Source organism: Cyphomyrmex costatus, unplaced genomic scaffold (genome assembly GCF_001594065.2).
Source record: "Cyphomyrmex costatus isolate MS0001 unplaced genomic scaffold, Ccosl1.0 scaffold182, whole genome shotgun sequence".
Taxonomy (NCBI): Eukaryota; Metazoa; Arthropoda; class Insecta; order Hymenoptera; family Formicidae; genus Cyphomyrmex; species Cyphomyrmex costatus.
In genome coordinates, this window is record NW_017275847.1 from 960,573 (window position 1) to 983,019 (window position 22,447).

The 22,447-nt window shown below is 30.4% G+C and overlaps 1 protein-coding gene across 1 annotated transcript; it reads right to left on the minus strand.

Annotated features, from left to right (window-relative positions):
* Positions 1-11,395: 11,395 nt before the first annotated feature.
* On the minus strand, positions 11,396-21,257 carry LOC108772253 (beta-1-syntrophin). The gene is made up of 3 exons (XM_018537749.1): positions 20,820-21,257; positions 12,860-13,460; positions 11,396-11,511 (listed from the first exon to the last, which is right to left on the minus strand). Exons 1-3 carry the CDS (start codon positions 20,841-20,843, stop codon positions 11,396-11,398), a joined length of 741 nt encoding a protein of 246 aa, XP_018393251.1. The 5' UTR covers positions 20,844-21,257.
* Between the last annotated feature and the right edge of the window lie 1,190 nt (positions 21,258-22,447).

A 22,447-nucleotide genomic window follows, 5' to 3' on the forward strand; every position in this document is an offset into this window, starting at 1 on the left:
TTATTATATTTTTGTAACATATAATATTTATTAAATTTACTTATAAAGTAAAGCATTATATTTTATTTAACAAATCTATAGTCATATGAGATTTGATAATAAACATGAAATATACTAATTTATAATTGAATCCTAGCTTGAGGGAATGTTTCTGTATTGTTTTACCAACTCAAAACTCTTTCAGCCAAATCTTGGTTGGGTCATTCCCTGCAAGACTTACAGGATTAAGAGCGTAAGTATCCAGGAATTCAAGAGCGGACCAAAGCTTGGAAGATTCTAGAGTACCTTGAATAGTATTCTGTATTGTACAATGAAATTGTGTCGCAATCAAGCGCGAGCGGACGTAAGTTTAAAGCAAAAGCTGAACTGACATTGCAACTCTAAGCTATGGACTTACATAGGTCGACTAACTCTTCGTCGTAACAAACGTCTGTGCAATTGACGAAAAATCTTATCATTTTGATAAATAAAATTTTTCTATTATTTTGTGTTATGTGTATACACATTTCTAAAAGGTGTAAAAATATCTTGCCAGGTGTAAAAATACCGAAAATGTGGCAATTTACTTGAAGATGTTAGTTTTTGTATTTGTACTCTCTCAAATATTAATGCGCGAATATGAAACTTTTAATGAATACTTTTAACTTAATATTATTTTTATACATATAATTTAATTCAATTTTTTGACAGTTTCGGATAAAGATGCTCTTAACGTTTTCATTTTAAGTACAGTTGGTTTATGAAACTTCAATATAATAACGTATATGCATTATATCATATACCATTTGCATATTAACATAAGTTCTTCTCTCTAATGGAAAATATTTTGTAGTAAATTGAATACCACAGAGTATGAACAAAAAATCTCGTCCATCAACATAGCTATTATTATTATATATATTAAGATTCTTTATTTTCCGGATACGCGAATATGAATAAACATGTTTACACATGTTTTTAGAAATATTTATTCGTTCGTTACAGGTTATATCCTTTACGGATATGTTAAGAAGAATTTATATCTGCATATATATATTATTAGTAAATTAATAATTTGATTTTTATTTAATAATTAATCATTAAATCTTTGGATTCTCTGGAATTTATGAATTCATAGTTTTAAATACTTCTATGTATATGCAAATTTTTGTATGTCTACATATAACTGATTTAATTTTACATTCCACTAACTGCTCTTACTTGCTTTGTACTGGTAAATTCTCTTTTCATTTTTAAATATGAATGATTTTCTTATTCCTCTTCTTTAATACCTAGTTTATTTGATCCTTAAATTTTTCAAGTTATGTATCTTTGTGAAATCCTTAATCGTATTAAATCTATTAAAAGCTTATATATAGACACCATCCCCAATGCATTCGATAGATAATAATATTTATTATCACCGTCCGTTGTTAGTTACGTCGGTCTTTACGTAATGAATTAATTAATCATGGTTGATTTAATTAACACGAAACTGATGACGGGCTGTAGATATGCAAGGAAAATACGAGTTGCCACGATGCAACGGGAAAATTCAATAATTGAATGCATTTTATGACAGATCGATGCACATATATAGTAATTCTACTGTATGTTCCAAGATTTAATTATTAAATTATACGATTAGTTATTTTATAATCAAGCTTAGGTTTCTCTTGTTAAAATAAGGGTTATATACGCGTGTCATCTCGGAGAAATCGATAACCTCGTTATCGCATGCTGCATGACGGCTTTATTGGGATAGAAGTTTTTGCTGGTATGTAGTCGTTGTAGCTACACACAGAGATGCACATAAGCAGCACGGCCGATTGATTGACCGATGCATCATTCAACGGGACATAAGTGGCGCTTCCATGCCACGAGATTCCACGCATGAACTCGAAAGAAGAATGATAGGTAAGTCACTATGAAGAATTCATACTTGCTCTGTTTTTAGAACCTTGTACATAAGTTAAATGCCGGCGTTAGAATGGAAATCTACTTTCTTAGTTACAAACGAATTATAACTGTTATAGTATTATTGGTAATGTTTTATGTAATAAATGTATTTTATTTTTTCAAATTTATTAAACTTAAAAAATCGTAATAGAAATATAGAGAAGAGACATTCCGAAAATGGATAAAAAAAATAAGCGCTGTTACAGAGAGGAGTGAGAATGATTGAGAGAGAAAAAGAGAGAGAGAGAGAGAGAAAAAGACAGAGAGAGAAAGTATATTATAATATATTATGATCTACAATAGATAATTTAAGAAATAAACCGCATGGAATGTCAAGCGCATCACTTCGAGTCTTTTTCAGAGAGTATTCAATGAATATGTATAATATACATATATGTATTATACTCATACAGACACACACGCGCGCGAAGAGATCCAGGACTTTTTGAACACCCTGTATTGTGATATATATATATATATATACAGGGTGTAACTAAATTATCGCACTTGGAGTATACCATGAGAATAACTCTCTAATTTTTCTATTTTTTCACTACTAATATTATCTCTTCTTTTTTCAGAAAAAATATTTTCACATAAAATGTTGAAAGCCAAACAGTTTAAAGAGATTTCGAATGAGAAGTGCTGTAAGAAAATTTTAACGCGCAAATGTTAAGAATAAAGAAATAATGATTAAAAGGTAACTAACAATGAGATAAACGTATTTTAGTCGAGAGAAAGAAATAGAGTGGGAAGAGGGAAGGGAGGAAGCGAAGGGAGGGAGAGAGAGAGAAAGAGAGAGAGAGAGAGAGAGAGAGAGAGAGAAGGAAAAAGATAAAGAGATTCTCTCAACACGGCGAGTAGAGTTTTCCCTCGACTCTTTGATCTGCCATCCCATGCTTTTTGTTTTCCAACCGCGAATGTCGCGTTCGAAATAAAAGACTTTAAATGCGGTCTGCACCCCCATGGAGAATAACTGTTTGGCCCCTCTCTCTCTCTCTCTCTCTCTCTCTCTCTCTCGCTCTCTCTCTCTCTTTTTTCTTCCATATTTTGCCTAGCCTTTTACCGCCATTGTACTTTCATATCATCTGTGAAATACGGGAAACACGTCTTTGTTTCCTGTAGCGATGTGCATTGCGTTTTATTTCCATCCATAGATAAGGATTCAAAGCAGCAATGCGAATGATTGCATGTATTTTTTGTTATACAAGAACAATACAAAAAAATGCGTGTTATTGGAGATATATTTAAAGAATAAATATTACTTATTACGAAATATATGAAAATAGTCAATATTGTTAACAAAAAGTGTTATTTGTCAATTTTTTTCTGTGGAAAATTACTATATATCTATTATATATCTATTATATATACATATATATATATGTATATATTAAATACAGATTATATTTTGAGATCACTCAAGAAGCTTTAACTGGCATGGTTTTTTCACTCAACAAAACACGAATACGATAAAAAAATTTAATTTACTAATGCAACATAGGTATATATATACTAAATTCTTACAAAGAAGTTTTTAAATAATAGTAATTTAAACAATTTAATGTAGTGCAATTGCTTATTGCAAATAATAATATAGAAGTTATTTTTTAAAACGATTATTCCAATATTATATAGTAATAGTAAAAATATTAAATTGAGGAAAAAGTCTTTTCACATATAAATATGTAAGAGGACCTTTGTTTTATATCTTCATTATAAAAATGAACGAAATTTAAATTATAAAAAAGAGTTTTAAAGCTTGAAATCTATACTTTCGAAAGGTTACTATATTTTTTGAGTTTCTGTAAGTTTGGTAATTTTTACATATAAAAAATTACGAGAAAAAAAAGATGAGAATTTTTCTTTTTACTTTGTGGGTCTTTCATGTAACCAAAAAAATTTGCAAAAATTTTCGACTACGTATCGTGAAAGCTTCAGGCTTTCACTTCAAAATCGTTTTTTGTTCCTGAGTTATTTGCAAGTTCTAAATAAAGGAACATTCTGATTTTGATTGCTCATAACTCCGTTAAAAATCATCATACTAAAATTAAAAAACAGATTCTTAAACTTGAGACTTTGATCTACCACATGATATAATTACAACAAATGGTGAGTTGGGAAAGAATCCTTTTACATATATGTAGAATTACAATATTTGTAGGACCGTTGGAATTTCAAACAATAATTGAATAATTGAACGAAACGCCAACTTGTGATATTCTTCGCAATCTTATTTTTCACAGAATTTGATTTATTATTAATTTAATTTACATTAATTAATAATAAATCATTAAAATTTAATATATGTCTTTCAACATATTATTAAGATCCAATAAGATGCTATAAGCATCAAATATTGTTAGATTGCGTGTCAATTTAACTAGTGATATTACTACGGTAGTTATTTAGAGTTGCGTTTGTAAAAGACTGAAAATATTTCGGCGCGCGATTAAAGAAGACTACATACGTGGTAAATAAAATTCACACATTACTGTAGCAACCTAAATCTTGCTTGATCGTCATTCGGCCTTTATTCAATTATTGTTTATATGTAGAATATTATAACATAATTATTAAAAAATTTTATACAAAGGACTGTATTTCTTATAAAGCTGAATTTCATGTTCATAAATATTGAAATTATAAACGACGAATTCAATCCACTAAACTTTTCTAAGAATATTTAACGTGGTCGAAAATGATTTATGAATACAAAAGTAACTTTTGTGTTCGTAATTGAAAAAGCTGGTAAACTACTAGTAAACAGCATCAAAATTGAATATTTGTTCTTTACATTGAGTTTTTTCAGCTTTTTCCTCTCTCACGTTTTTCCTGTATGATTTTATTTTTGCTTTACAAAAAAAATCGATCAGATTTGTATATACTGCCGATTGTCAAAAAGTAAGACCAATAACGTAAGATTGAATTAAAATGGAATAGATCAATGAATCAATGAGTTAACAAATCCATGCATTCTTATCATTGTTCGGGTATGTTAAGTTAGCACCCCAACTATAGTACTCAGGAGTTCCACGGCATAAATGGAAATTTGCACAGAAATTCGGTTTACAGCATTCGAAACGTGAATCTTTACCTTTAATTTACTTTTTCCGAATACCTCTGTATGATTTTTTTTCACCGAGTTATTCAGTATTGAAGCAAAAGTAGTCCTTTTTGCTTTAACGTTGAATAACTCGGTGAAAAAAAAATCGTAGAGGTCGTAAAAAAGCAAATTAAAGGTAAAGATTCGCGCTTTCAAATACTGTAAACCGAATTTTTATGCGACTTTTAATTCACGCCATGGAACTTCGCAAAGTTAGTCAATATTTTTCAGCTTTGACGCACTTCTATTTGTGTCGGTATAACTTCGTAAAGAATAAATCAAATCGAAATATCAATTACTATTTTCGAAAGTAAAGATTTCAAGCTTTAAAATGCTTTTTAAAAAAATTTTTAGGATTATTTTTGACAAAGTTACACTTTTTAAAATTTGCCTATTGGGAGGGGAAAGGGAGGAGGATAAGTAATGCTTTAATTTTGCTGTTGAGTATACAATAAACATTTTTCAATTTTTATAAATTACGCGCCGATTCCATTTATCGAATTTAAAACACAATCGTAAAATATAGAAGCTGAAATATTAATATCCCAAATTAGATTAATCGTTAAATTAATAATGATGCTAATATAAGCATCTGCAAAACATGGAAGGAACTTAATGCGGAAGACATCACTTTCAGTTAGAATTAAAATAAAAATAATTATCATTATTAATTTTAGATTTAAAAAATTATGTCACAAATAAAGTTCATCAAAGATAGATAAATTTTCTTTTGAATTTGAGCTGTTTCTGTTTAAACAAATTATAAAGAGATTTAATCAAAACTCTACAAGTCAATATAATATATACTATATAAGTCGAATAAGTTTGAAAATTTTACGATAATATTATTCGCGGAAGAGCGTGACCGAAAGGGATTGTAAAGGGCTGCAAGGGGCTGCAAGTGAGGCAGTCCACTGCATTATATCGCGAAGATAGAGGATCTCCGATGATATATCATGTATCGTGACGTGGATTCGTGCTCAGACTCGCGCTACGTTAGTAGATGACGCTTGAGCCAAGCGTCACTGCACGAAACCAAAAAGTTATATGTTATTACATATAATTTGAAATTCTTTGCATCTAATTAGATAGCTGAGAGCAACATAAAATTTAACATGTTGAGAAAACACCGATAGTTGTAAGTTTATAATCAATGTCGCAATAGAGTTAATACAATATAAATATACATTTGCTATATTCCAAATAATTTTTATATAAATTCATTGATAGTAAAAAATTGTGTGAATGGAATACTAACACAATTTCGCACAAAACTTGTAAACGGATGATTGTTTAACTATAAGTTATAATTGTGTAACCAAGTTTTAAATCCTCTATTTGAAAGGCTGCGATTGTAAAATAGTCCTTTCCTGAATACATCATTGAAATATTTTTAATTCTATAAATCTCTCTATCTCTCTCTTTTTCTCTCTCTCTCTCTCTCTCTGTATATACATATATATTATATACATATACATACAGATTAATAAACAATTCAGTATATTGAAACCATACGATATGATAAAGCAAAACGAACCAAAGATTTTATTCGCAGAAATTTTCAAATTTACAAAACTGAAACTTTCGATCAGTCAATAAAAATTTAATTTCCTATTAAAAAAATACACGAGTGTCCCTGACATTACTCATTCATTGTGTGTATCGCTACCATTATTCATTTATCATTAAATATTTTACATAAAGCTGCTAATTCATAAATTAGTAGCTTTATGTAGGAAATTTATATCATAAAAAATATTCCTTGTTTTGAAAGAAAAAAAGATACTTCTCATTTCCATTATTGCAAAATCATTTTAAATTGCTTCAATGTTCCCTTACACATAAATTAATTCTCAATGCAACAATCACCATACATATACATTCACCGACATCACTCGCTAAGTCACTTTGCATTTAATAGTGAACATGCGATTCCTCAGTGGTAATTACAAAAACGCGATATCTTCCGGTTGAACATCGACCGTTATGTATTACAATTGCAACCGTCTCTAACAGTAATTACGCACGATAGGAATGGTTCATGCTTCGCCCGTAGACTGATCACTGTCTCGTCACGTTGCTCGCTTGATTATGCAAAAAAGTTTTACATTTAATCCTAAGTCATCACCTAATGATATTTTCTTCAGTAATATTGTAATACTAACTAAACTTTAATTTAGCAAATAAATATTTATTCAATAAAAAAATTATAATTAGAAATGAATAAATGGTTCTTCTACCAAATTAATATATATGTTACATTTATATATATATATAGTATCAAGTTAGTACTATTCAAACGAATGCAATATTTCTTAAAATTTAGTACAGTTATTTCAGTGTAACTGTTTTGCAATCATTCTACTATTAAAAATACTTTATACCTACTGCAGATTGTCATTATTTACATGAACGTTTTTAAATCTGTATACAATAGACAACTCTCAAATATAATACTGATTTATTTTTATTATAAATAAAATGTCAGGTAAAAATGCGTTTCAAATTAAATACGTAATGGTGAGAAAAATTAAGTTAAAATGCAAAGTGTAAGTCATATAAAAGTCACAAAAATGTGAAGATATGTCAAAAGACAGAATTTTTCGAACCCAACTTACACTTTACCTTTAGAGCGGCTCGAGTACAACACTCACTATACTGACACGCTATACTGACTCGGATATAAGGCACGAGCTGCGCGCTCTCGTCCTCACGAGTCTTATATATCGCTCCACAGTGTCTCGCATGCCTTTCATTTCGTCCTTTACGGTACTTCGTCATGATTTACGGCGTATCCGCATGAGGAACGACGGCATCGCGCGCGCCTCGTTCCCTTTTCGTCTCTTCCTTCCTTCCTTCCTTCCTCTCGCTACGGTTTCCGTCGCGTGAGTGTATCTCGCCTGTAATTTTCTCGTCGACAGTCGCGAGATGCCGGGAAAGGATGCTCCAAAGGATGCCTTTGACCCGACTTGGACGGAAGTCGTCGCGTCGCGTCGCGTCGCGTTGCGTCGCGGCTGCTTCGCGCGAGCTTTACTTCAATGCGGTAAATCGGTAGCGAATAGCGATAAGATACGGACTATACGGATCGTACAAACGCGACTGACATCTTTCAAATTCAACGCGTTAAAATTTGTAAGCATAGCCTGCAGTTACAAATATCTGCTCAAAAATACATCTATACATTTCAAAATCTTTGACATAATGTTCATCTACATAAATTTATTCATTTACCTATGTAGTAAGTCTCTTCTTGATGCAGTTTTACTAATCTTTGTGCCCAATATAAAACTCGCAATCAGTATAATTTTATTATCTAATTTAATCATTTTTTAAGAAAGGAGTCTTATCAAGGAGTCAAAAAAATAAGATGCTTTTAGGTATTATTTTTTAAAAAACTATCAATATTTTCCCTCAAATTAGCCTTATTTGCTTTTACATTGACATAAATTGTCATTACTATTATAAAAATTCTGTGATATAAAAATTATAAAACTTGAAATCTTATAAATTCTTTCAATATAATTCATGTAGAAATTGATTTGATATATTGAGCTTTACCCGCTATAAATGATAATTCACATACACATACAGACTTCCTATAAGCTCTTTATCATAGTTGTAAACAATTGCGTATATGTATACTGTCATTACGCATTACATTGATTACATAATCAGTCCATAATCACTTTTTCGACAACTACAATCGATTCCAACCCATTGTTACGCGAGATTACCATTTGTTTGCTGTGCAATTAATGACGAAGAGGTCTTCGCTAATTATTGACATAGACTCTAAAACAAGCATTCTCTAATGTGCACTCATTGCTAATTAGTTCTTAATAACAAGTAATTAGATGAAGTTTGTTAATCAATATTGATAACTATGTATCTATTAGAATCTTTAGCTAGCTTTTACAAATTACTGTTATTCATTTTTTATATGTACAATATATACAATAACTATACATATATACTTATTCCAATATTAATTGGGAGTCTCAAATACTTATAATTTTCATAACAATCAATACTCAAATATGGAAAATATTGATATTTAAGAAATATGTATTATACTGTGTATGATGATATATAGTCCGCGTATATCTTCTCCTCGCTAAACGATCCTACAGTCTTCAGTCGATCTCATGGCGAGTTAGAAAGAATAAATCAAGATAATGCAATTTACTTTTGAAATTTTTCGATGTATCCAATTTTACTTACCGCACCATACGCATATAATATTTAAAATAAAAGAGAGATTATATAATAATGATCATCTTTCTCTATCTGTACATATCATATAGAAATAGAGAAGCCATGGTAATACATTGTGTCTACTGTCTAAAATTTTTATCATATAGGAATACATATTTCTTAAACATCAATATTTTTCACATCAGAGTATTTTGATTGTTATGAAAATTATCAAATTATATCAATTATATAATAAAGAAAAAAAATTTTTTTAACAATAAATTAATGAAATTTTATTTTCGCAAGCAAGTAAATAGCATCCGTTATAAACGTGCAAACCTATAATTTTTCTTTTATTATACTATATATGCATACGCATACACATCCTGTATCAAACAGTTTATATTAAATAAAAGTGAAGATGTGAATATACAATTCTGGAATGTCATATAAAAAGTAAAAAAAGACATCTGATTTTAGTAGCTGATATGTCTTTTCGCCATGCACCATAATATGAAATGTGGCACGTAGATATAGCTTATAGCAGAAAGTCATAACGTGAATAGATTTCGAGAGAATCATAAAACAAATAGAATAAATGCTATAGCTATCACTTTTTTATTAGAAAACTATATTAGTAGTTCGTAAAATATACATTTATATTATTATATGTAATATATTTTCATATATTAGATTATTAATAATTTTTATATCCTTAATTTTTTTAAACATTACAGATTTATCTCTTAAAGCTTATTGTATTTTATTTAATAAACTGTTTATAACCAACATTTATTAGATAATTAGATTAGGATAAATTGAATTAAATTCGAATTGACTTGAATTGTTCCTTGAAAAAATTATGTAACTTTTTACATTTTTACAAGACTTTTATAGTAAAAAAAACATTTTATAAAAATATTTTATTAAAAATTGTATATGTTTAATAAAACCATTTTTATGTTTATAATTATATTTTTATATATCTTGAGAAAGGTTACCTCGCTAACGATTCTCGCATACATTTCTGATCATGATACGTTATGCACGTCATTTGTTAGTACATTAAAATGCGCGTTAGAAAAAAAGTATGTTACAGTAATTTATGTATAAATAATAGATACGTTATTTTATCTCTCATGCCGCGTGTAATTCCCTCATATGCGCACGACTATTACACAAATATAACATGTACGCGCGCGCTTGTGCGATTCGCTCACGATGAACCCTAATCAAGGACATGCGATATTTCACAGACAGAATTTCCCCTAGATCTAACACGAAGATTATCGAGCAATGAATAGATAACTATTGCAGAAAAGTCACGCAAAGTTGAGCATTGTGCCTTGCGAGGATCGTATCGTAAAAGCGTCATCACAATTTTCGCGCCTAACTGTGAATTTCTCGTAACCACATGATCTATAATTTCCTTTTTGATTGTCATAACTCCATATAGATGAACACATACTCAACCAAATGAGACCACATTATATTCATTGTTATTTGTGTATTATATTAAAATAAAGTGTATTTTCTCTTCTTACTAAATAATATAATTACATTTTCAAGTAAAAAATACTTTTTTATTTTAATCAAATTGATGTATAAATTAAATCTGAAAAATATTAATTCTAAAAAATTTTTTGAACGTTACGGCAGTTCTGTTTTGGATAACACGTGTTCTAACGAAAGTTCTTAATGCTCGAACCGCTATGACTCTAATGATTTAGAAGATATCGCGATTTTTCTTTCTGCGTTTTGTCAAGTTGGCACCTCAAATTTTTAATATGCAATTTTTTGTGTTAATTCGCAGGAAATATTTTTTATTTTGGGCAGGAACTCTAGAACTCTTCGGGATGCATTCGAAATTGTGTCGAAAATTTCATTTTTTGAAAAATGAGGTGTCAATTTCGCAAATGTATACAATTTAATATTTTGAAGTTTTGTTATCTTAATATTTTCTCCTTATACTGTCATTTAACTGGTGATTATTGTTGAACAACCGGTGCAGCGATCTTACAATTCAAAAGTTTGTACGTACAATCTTTCAATAACCTATATAAATTGTTCAAAGTTCTTATGAATTCGCAGGGAATTAAACATTTTGCTTGTTGATTAATATATTATATAATATTGAATTTTTAGCAAATAAAATTTTTAATGAGCTTTATGAATACAAATAGTAATTATACCAACAAAAGTACCAATAAAAGTGAAATAACCAAAGTATTCCTCGTTAGATATTCCGTATAAAATTGAAGCGAAAAGTGCCTCTTCATAGAAAAGACTCAAGATTCAACCGAATTGAAAGCGCTTCATTATTTGCTGCATCTTGTAAGTGGTTCTTTCGATCGGGACGTATGCGCCATCGGCAATCTCCATTCGTCAAGACGGAATTTCTTTTGTCACGCCCTTCTGTAGGTAGAATACGCGGAGCAAGCAGAAGAAAAGAGAGTTTCGAATTGGAATAACTCAGTAACAACTGTCGCGGCATTTTCTAGCTTTTGAGACGTAAGAAAATAACGATACAGCAGTACGCATACAATCACATACCAAAATACGGTAGCCTTCCATATTGAAAGGTCCGAAAGGATATCGTATTAGGGCAAAAATGTTAAATGTTAAGTGCATTTTCATAAGCTTTCGAATTACAATACAACTACCGTTTCTGACTGAATTTTATTTCACTGTAACAGCTAATTAAAATAAAAAATGTTTTCTTACTAAAAAATCTTTGAAAAATATAATATATATATGAGAGATCGGGGCATCTGGAGTCACAAAAATTCAAATAGTAAAAAATACATTAAAATGTAAGATTTTTGGTCTCAATTTTTTATATAATTAAAGGATAATATTTTAAGATTTATTGAGCATTTTTCATAAATATTGATTTGTTTTTTAAATAAAAAACGTGTGTGTGTGCGCGCTCATATATATATTATATATGTAGTTCTCCGATCTCATAACATATTATACTTTTAAAATATATATATATTTTTTTAATGGCACAATTCTCTCCCTCCCCTCCTCCCTCTCTCTATCTATCTATCTCTCGATGTATCTTCAGATTTCTCTACTTGTAAAGAACATTGCAGGATAGTAATATGCCATGTATAAAAAAAAGTGACTTTCTTCTTTTAGACGGCTGCATAGACCCGACGCACCAATCTAACTAAAAGCCCTAGGTAGCGCTTGTACTACAAATGCATTCTTTCTTTAGTTGTTTTTCACTAACCCTTTCCTAAGTACTCGACGGATGACAAACGGCACAAATAGAGTGCGAATAAAGACGTGGAATTTAATGCTGCATATGTCAAGAACGTTTTGTGTCGCTCAGTATATCTATCTTCCGAGGAACGGATCCATGAAACTTGTGCGCAAAGTTACCGAGGAACAATGCGTCACGAGTGAAATTGGTATATCGCATGTTTCCCGGATAATGTAGTTGCCGCTATAATATGACGCAAACTGCATGTTGTCCGTGTAATGTAAGTAATGATGCCATATTCTGAAGTGATCATGACACTTTCTAAGAATTTCGACGGCAAATAGGCAGATTACGTATTCTACTTTTATAAAAATATAGATATGTCGAAAACAGAGCAGATAACAGCCTACCTTCTAGTTCAACGATCTTGCCGGCTCGCTTCAACGCCTTTACCGCCTCATCGTGTGTGGCTTCTCGTAGATCTTCACCGTTTACCGCCAAAATGGCATCGCCGACGTAAAGTTGCTCAGTAGCGTCCGCTGCCATGCCTTTAAAGATCTTCGAGATGAGGATCGGCATTTTGTTCTCCTTGCCGCCCTTTATCGAAATTCCTAAGCCATTGTTGTCACTTTTAACCACACGAACAATGCGCTTCTGATTGGCTACCGAATCGGGCACATCCGGATCGTTCAAACTGTCCACATTGTTATTGTTGATATTGCCGTTGTTCAAAGCGTTGTTACCGGTTTCACAACTCTCATCGAGCGAAATACTGAGATAATCGTCTTCCAAAGAAACGAATACGCGATACCACTGACCGCGCACTTGAGTTTCGAGAATGCCGGCACGTCCTGACGCTGAAGATGAGGCACCTGTAGTCGTGGTAGTCGACGAAGAGGATGACGATGTCGCCGCGGTCACCACTGAACCGATGCCCATCACTCCCATGGCCGAAGAAGTTTGGCCGCTACCACACAACTCTACCATTTCGATTTCTTCGCAAGCTGTACGCTGCAACAGACCAACAATTACAAACGTACAATTTTTTCCTTTTTTCTCTATCACATTTATCAATTTTAAATATTTGATATGCAAGTAAAATGTTATGATTGTTTATTAAGCGAGAGAGAGAGAGAGAGAGAGAGAGAGAGAGATTAAAAAATAAGAAAAACATTTCCTTATAAATAAACATATAGAAAATCTTTCTTTCGTTAAATATAACAATATAAGCGATAGAAGTAAAAATAAAATTGGAAATAACTTTGTGCAAATACATATCTGCTATTCATATAAAGCTAACAATTAAGAGAAACAGTTTTATTAAAAAGATTTAAAAAATCTTAATAACTTTATCTTATCTCTCATTCAACTTTCAATGAAAAGCTCGAGAAAAATGGCAACATATAAAATGGACGTTATAGTGCATCGCGAATAAATGGCGCCGGTACTCGACGACGTGAATAAATCAATTGTACTATATGCTGGCGAAATTCGTAATTTGAAAATAATTGATAGCGGTCGACAGTGACGTGGTCGAGCTCTCTTTGTTTTCCTCCTACACCATTATTTCCATCAATCCAGTATCGCGCCACAACAATAGCGTTACCACTGCCCGCGTAAAATGGTATATGGGCGCAACGGAAAGCAAATAATTAGAAGAAAATTGCATGCGCTTACGAAATATATGTATTGTATATGTGTATTGCTTGTATGTGTGTCTCTGTATACTATATATTATATATATTTACGCGCGCGCGCGCGCACACGCACACGCACCACACAAATATAATAATAGATTTCAATTAATTCGCAATCTACACTTTATTTTTCATTAATTCTGAAAGCTTTAATGAATCCTGTTCGAAAAGAATGTTTTTGTGAGAAATATCACACACATTCGCAAAACAAGAAAACTCAGATAGTTGCGTACAAAACAAATAAAATCAAGATAGTTCTGTATTCTATCAAATTTTGAGGATCACAAAATATGTAGTATTGTTTATCGTTTAATAAAAAAAATATAACATCATCTTTTAGAAATTAAAACGTTATTATCTTGTGTATATGCGCAAAGAAATAATTAATTGCTAATTATTTCAACAGTTTCCAAATCTAATAAAAATTAATTTATCATTTATATTATTGGGCACTCTGTGATATTTTTATAAAGAATTATAATACTTTTACAAATATTTTTAGGAAATAAATTCTTCTAAAAAGTCTCTACAGTTATCTGAATATGTATAAGTTTACGCAAAAGTAATGGAATAGCAAGAAAACGACAATGACCGCGTTTAATACGATAATACGTCGACACGTAGACATGTGGTAAGGTTATAATTAAAGTGTTTGTCTCTGAGAATTAGCCCTGCGTCAGTTCTGCCATCACATCGCTTATGTGAAAATCGAGGGGAAAATGCACGGGCTGTCTTTATGTATAAATATATGCTTCTATATCATGTTTCAATTAACATCTGGCACCTTTGAGATTATAAATTTATAATATACCAGTTAAAATAATTACTTGTATGACGCAAACAATACACCTAAAAGTTCTTACTTATCGTAATTAAAAAACTATAACTCTTTAACTATAAAATAAATCCATTCAGACATTCTTATATTTTTAGAACGTTTAGTTTCGCAATCGTTTATGTTCTTATAAGGCGCAATTTCTTCTTCCTAGAATCTCTTTATTTCTTAAGCTTTTGCTATTTTTTATTTACTTACAAAGAAAAAAATGAAACATCAACTATACCGGAAATTCCTTTCTATCGAAATTCTTGAATGGAAGCTTTGAATGCTCCTTATATTTTCGATAACAATATTGAATTACAGCCTCTCTTGTTACCATTGACACAAACTTTGAAAGGCATCGTGTATCACTACGCATGGTTTCAGTATCACGAAGCTAAAGATATTTTACGAACTAAAATATTACAGAAAAAAAATAATACTTCCGTACACTTTAAAACTTAATGGAAATAATGTATTTATAATATAAGTATAATATACATATAAAGATATATATTATATAATTTAAAATATCTAAAATCGATATATGTTACAAAAATTTCTTAGTTTCGAATGCAATCGCTCATAAAATAAATTTAAAGTTAAAAAAATAATCAAACGCTTTCCTATATGTGTGTATGTGTGCGTACGTGCGTGCATGCAAATTAGCTACTCTGTTGACGTTAATATTACAATGTTTCTTCAATTTCTTTTCTTCAATTTAATATGCTTTCAAAATATACTTTAGAATTTATTCTATCATAAATATAAAGAAAGTATTGATATTTAATAATTACTAAAAATTATAGTTTTTTTTAATTTTTGTATGTAACAGATATCTACTGCAATTAATAAAATTGAACTATTTGATATTTTAATTGATATTTTATATTCTTATACCGATATTTTATATTCTTTAAAAAACAAATTAAAAAAATTTTAAAAAATAAAACAAACAGCAATGTAAACAAGTAGAAACAAATTCTATTAAAATTTTCTTTTTTACAAAAAATGTTATGCTGCATTTATATAAATTTATTATTATAACAAAAAAAAACAATTACAATTCTTTTTTATCAATAGTATATTTTTCAAGATATTTAATAATATTGATCTATCGATAAATAGTATATATATATATATATAAGTATATGTATACATATCTTGAATTATAATTTAAAAGTATTTAATAGCAATATTATATTTTCAATTGTATATTCAAAGATTTTAATTTTGCTTTTATAAAGAATCTAAAAATATTAAATTTTTATTATGTAGAATTCTGAACGTCCAATAAATTCTTGACACGTTTTACAAAATAATTAAGTTGCACTAATGTTATCCTTCCTAAAAGCCGTTGACAAAATATTTGGCAATATAACACGTAAACAGGCTTTTAACAGTGCGAATAAAAAGTGTAAAAAGGGAGTTGCTCAGGGAGCACTAGGCAGCGCAGGCGCCATTTTAACAAAATTGATCCACACAAAGTATTAAAATGCGGAAACAGACATCGCTCGGTCGTTTCAGTCGATATACGTGCAGGAATACGAATGCGACCAACTGTGTGCCCATGCGTGTGGAAAGAGCGTAAAGAGAAGGAGTAGGATAGAAGGTTTGGAAAACTTCGATTCGATGTCGAGTAATTGGAAAATGCATTACGCACGTGCATGCATTATATCGCAGAAATAAACAACAATGCAAAAATGAAGAGCAAAAGTGTGAGGTCTTTCAGTTGCTCAAATTATTCGAGATATAAAGTAGAAGTTGTTTAAAATTATACAATTAAAAACGAATTCCGTTATTTCTAGTTCGTCTCTCTTTAATCCTTATTTGCATAGAAATTCCCATTTTTAATATTATTAAGTAACAATCCAATTCAATTAGTGTTTAGTATAGAGCTTTGAACATTTTTTAACTTTTATATTACGAATTAACTTATTCATAATATTATTACAATTATTCTTGTAATTTTAATTTAATTCATTTAATTGGTACAATATTAAATAAGATGTGCTGAATTATTATTATTAATAAAAGAGATATTTATAAGGTTTCATATTTGTCCCCTTTCTCTTAATAATTTATTATTATGTATATGATATACCATAGATAATTAGGTATATCCTCCAGATAATAAATAAAATTCATTAATTTCATTAATTTTTGTCAATGAAATATTTCTATACATTCAACAAAACAAAAGCAAAGAAAAGCTTATCTTATCTGTCTACAGGTAGTTGTTAATCTATTATTCTATGTATATGATTTCGATCCTCTCTGCATGGGAGTCGTTACAATAAGTACACACACTAAAAATAAACACAAATGTTAAGCAATATTTCCATTCAAACACATCTTCTTTTTTTCTCCTATCTCTTTTTATTCGCATTTTCAGTGTTTCACATCCCCAATCTAACGTTCTTTTTCTCTGTTCTTCTCTTCCTCTTATTCTCGCACACGCGCACTCAGTCAGTGGCCATAAACTACTAGTATCCGACGCACGCTGAGGTTATTGGTTTTTTCAAAGGGCTTGACAGTGCCATATACATGCTGCAGTATGATGTACCTACATTTTACCAAGATAAAGGTTATTCTTCATAGAAAATACATCTGAATTTTTTTTAATATTCACGCAAATTTTTATCACTGTGTCTCAGCAGTCTTATGATATAAGCGGATATTTCGTAATATAAAAAGGTAATATTAATAAATACTCTCATCAGTAGCGTGAATTAGACACTCAATTTGAAAAACATAAAAATTTTAAACATAGTTTGTATTCTATTTTAATCATATCACTTCTTATTATATAATTTGCTTACGCTTACGCTTTCAATGAATAAAAAATTAACAGTAAGATAATTCAACAAGATTTTGCGCGTCTAAATAAAAAAGTATAAAATACTTTAACTGAAAGAAAAGTTTCTATCTAAAGAATGCATAACTATACGGGGAACAAGTATAACCGATTACGTATATAACATTTTAAACACAATTTAGAAAACATTTAGAAATTCTACAAAAATATTTAAACAAGCATTTCTGTATTATTATAGCCCGCGTGTCATATTCGATTTTCATATAGCAGTTAATGTAGTCTCAACAGTGCGCTACGATGCAAAAAGAAAGTATTTTCAGACTCAATGTTTATGTAAATTTTACTCTTTTATCGTGTACCATTTTTAAACCATATATATTTTAGCTATACGCAATAGTTCAACAATAATAATTTAAAAAATAGTAATAAAAAAATTACAAAAAAGTATATCATTTAAACATTAAACGATTTTTTCCATATATATGTATACTTTTCTTATCATCGTTTATGTGAATAATTTACAGAAGAGAAAGAGCTCTTACAAAAAGACATTCTGATTGTATATACAGATCAATGCTAAAAGTTACATAGATTTGTGACAAATTTAACAAAATAATATTTCTGTAAAAATATTTTTAAAAAATTCTAAATTTTCTGTGTTATGAAATACACACTTTTCTAGTAACAAAATCATATTTTTCGCGGAAAGATTAAATACTTATTTTTTTTAAGTTGCAACTAAATAATAAAAAAATATGATAACGATAAATTTTATCATGTATTAGATTTTGAAAACATAATACATTTATGTTTTAATACGTGATTTTTTTCTAAATTTTTGCAGCGTGTTTTTCACTACACCACGTATTGTTCTTTTCAGCAAGCATTCAGTACCATCGTTACTACTAACAGCGAATGCCGACCGGTTTTACGTGGTACTCGTCTCCACTCTAATTCAATTATGCCATTCAGTACAATCTCCGTCTACCCGGTGGTTTATTTATAGCTACGTGAATAATCCACACACTTTTCTACCCTGCGTTCTTTTGTTCTTCTCGCCTTTGCGATACATGTCATCCATGTAACTCGTACATGAAATCCAGTCATGTTTCACGAATGATTTCACTGAATTGACCCCCACTCTCACCGCTAATTCATTTTTACCCAATTTCGTATATCACACGTTATCAAAGCTATTCTTTTCCATATCAGGCAAATTACCTCTTAATTAGCCGCTCTTCAGTATAAGATATTGTTTTTGAACCTAACGCTTTTTTTTTTTTAAACTTACTTGTTTTATTTAATTTATTTTTTAATTGTTATGTCAAACCCGGAATATAAACATACATAAATAATCAATATTACATGCAAAATGTTTTACATAAAGCAATATTTTTTTTGTGGTCAAAGGTTTTTAAAAGAGAAACTTAACTTAATGTATAAAGCAGTTTTCAGTGTTTTCTTTCTTGTTACATTCTACAAACTTATCAATTAATATAAGAAAATGTATTATGTAAAAGCTTTATAGTAAATCATCTCTATTTATCTGCTTAATAATATTTTGTAAAAATGTTTTTCAATATATATAAATGAAAATAATTTTATTATTAAAACTTTCATATAAAACATTTTTTGACATCTTGAATAGTTTTTCAAATGTAATAGAAAGAGCTGAAAACTACTAAATACATACAAAAAGTGATTTCATCCCTTAAAATCGTTTATTAGTCATAATTAAAATATTTTCTAAATTCACCTATTTATTAACCTATTCTATATATGTATAACCTACATTTATACAAAGTTTAATTAAAATTTAACATTTCGAGATGTTTCTTTGTTAGATACGAATTTCTAATATTTTAACTTAAAAACATAGAAGAAATTTTTCATTGTTTAATTAATGTTGCAGGAGGAAAAAATGTTATATCTATAAAATTTCATGTAGAAAAAACATTATCAGATCAAGATTATCTCGAAATTTTTTAAATGGAATCATTAATTTCTTTTACATGAATAAATTGATTAATACACACCTATTCTACAAAGAAAAATATTTAGATAAGAATATCAAAAGTTCAATCATTTATGTTTCATACATGTTGTAAAAGAATTTCCTGAAAATTCCAGGATATTTTTTTGTAATTGTAAAAAAGTATCTTTGTACAAAATGACAGATAAGATTAGAAAATCTTCTGATATAACTTTAAAATAAATTAGAGTGCAAGTAACGAAAATAAACTATATATTAAAAATTGATAGAAGAGGTAAAGTTTCCACGAAACTATATCATTTTCTGCAATTGTGGAGCTACGAAATTTATAGGATAGTGTAGAGGAGAGAGGAAATAAATTAGTGAAAGCTTATTATAAAGTATAGTATCAGTGAACTATCTTATTCTACTGATTGTGAGTATCGTCTTCTATTATTATTCTGGTTTTTATTTAATTTAAAAACACATGAGATTTACATAGAATCTTACTTATTGCTGATTGTCAACGTTTTGCATTATCAAGAAAAATGATAAAAGAAACAATGTTTTCAGAAACAAATAGAATTTAAACATAAAAGTAAAATTTTAAAAATTTTCCGATAAAATTCCACGAAAATGCTGAAAATTCCATGTTTTTCCAATAGTAAACAGCTAGTGTTCATATTACAATATATATATCTATTTTGACAAACTTCTCGTGATTTTTTATTAAAGTGTTGAGCAACATAATAGAATCGATTAATAACCCTACTTTTATATAATACAGATATGATATTTTATACACTAGTAAAATAAATTTTTTTTAATTTATTTTAGTGTTACAATATAACTTTCTTTACATCAAGATATTTATTATTTCGTTATTTCATTACTTCGTATATGAAAGTCTTATAGCAAAAGAAAAGTTGGAAAAAAAATCTTCAAAATTATGAAACATTTTTGCATTTAAAAGCATTTAAAATCCGTACCATAAGATTCTATAGAGAACTAGACAATAGGTAAGACAAAATAATATTATTGTGTACATATATAAATAATTATTTACCGTTTTACGCGCGTGTATGGGCATATGACTTCCGGTGGGCAATAAGAAGCTCGTCTTTCTCTCTCTTTCTCTCACAGAATAGCTTTTACCGCAGCTATCCTTTCTTTCTCTATCTATTAACTGTTTATCTGTCTCTTTATTTTCCTCGCTGGTACTCTCTCTCTCCCCGTAAGTGCCGATCCTGCGTAATGTCCAGCGTGTCGTTCCTCCGTTACTCTCTCACGTGGCTTACGACATGCGTCACTGCCAGTTGGGCTAATACGATCCTCGATCTGCGCACGAGCCAATCACACAACCGCCTGTCGGCTCTCCTTTCAGCAGCCTCGACATGTTTTATCGTTTCTTCAGCGATCAGTCCTATCCCGCGCGATCACCCTATCTGTCTTTCCGAGAGAAACGAGAGATCGACGTGTGATCGCCTGATCTACGAACAGTTCAATCTATGCATCGAAAACTCGAGATAAGCAAGTGTCACCTGTCCGCCAATGTTAAAACGGGAGGAAGTAGCCGTCTGTAGGGTACTGAATATGGACCAGTCGATTCGTTGTCTCGTCCACAAATGGATACCTACTCTCGCAGATCAAACACGTTTCACTCTCGATGGTGCGCCTGTAGTCTTCTCTCCGTTCACTTTCGCTTGCGAGAGCAAACTCCTTCTACGAGAACATATTGATGATGAATCATCTCAAACAAATGCTCCGACTTTTGATTAAATGCTCTACCGAACGAATGGATTTTCGAATAAATTGGTGTGAATTTCAAGAGATTAAAGAAATTTGTTTAATTCTCAAATGCCCATATAGCGAATTTTTGATCCTTGGATTTTTGGAGTAATTCGCTGACTATCAGCTTGGAATACTCCAGAGATCTCTAAATGATATCAGATTGAGTTCAAAGGTAGGATAGCTGCTACTGATTTGTTGAAATTTTTTCAACGTCCCAGTTTTGCAATATGGAGCACTGTTGAGTTTTTGACTTGTTAGAATTGTGTAGACACACTCCTTCTCTTCCTTTCTCTTTATATAGTTATTACCGCGATTGGTAATTCCAAGTGGCAGTTCCAATTTTCTGTATCTACTGTATATGCGATCGAATTACACCTTATACAAATAATGTATTGATAAAAGCTGTAATCTGTAATAGCGGTTTCTCGATTCAAGTTTTCAGTTTAGCAAACTCCACTTGTTTCCCACAATGACGTATAGATTATGTTGGCACAATCAACTTTTAAAAATGACAGCCGATTCCTTTTGGATTGCAGAATGATCACTAATTTTTAGAAATCACGAGCAACTTGTCGAGTGACTTTTCAAAAGTGCACGCTGCGATTGATTTATACTTAGACGAAGATACACGCATCGATCGTCGCCGTACAGTGAGCGTCTCGGCAGAGAAACACGACGAACCGAATTTCAAAGGACACGCACTGCGCGATTCACGACAAATTTCACGCCGCAAACCTTGGAAAATTCGCGTTTGAATTTCCAACGCCGTCGAGATCCAAACAATCGACGCGATACGAGACGCACAACGCAGACGACGCTTCGCGAGGAGCGACCATATCGATAGCGCGAGTCACATAAAATCACGATATCACCTAACCTCACTCCGCGACAGCACCGAACGTA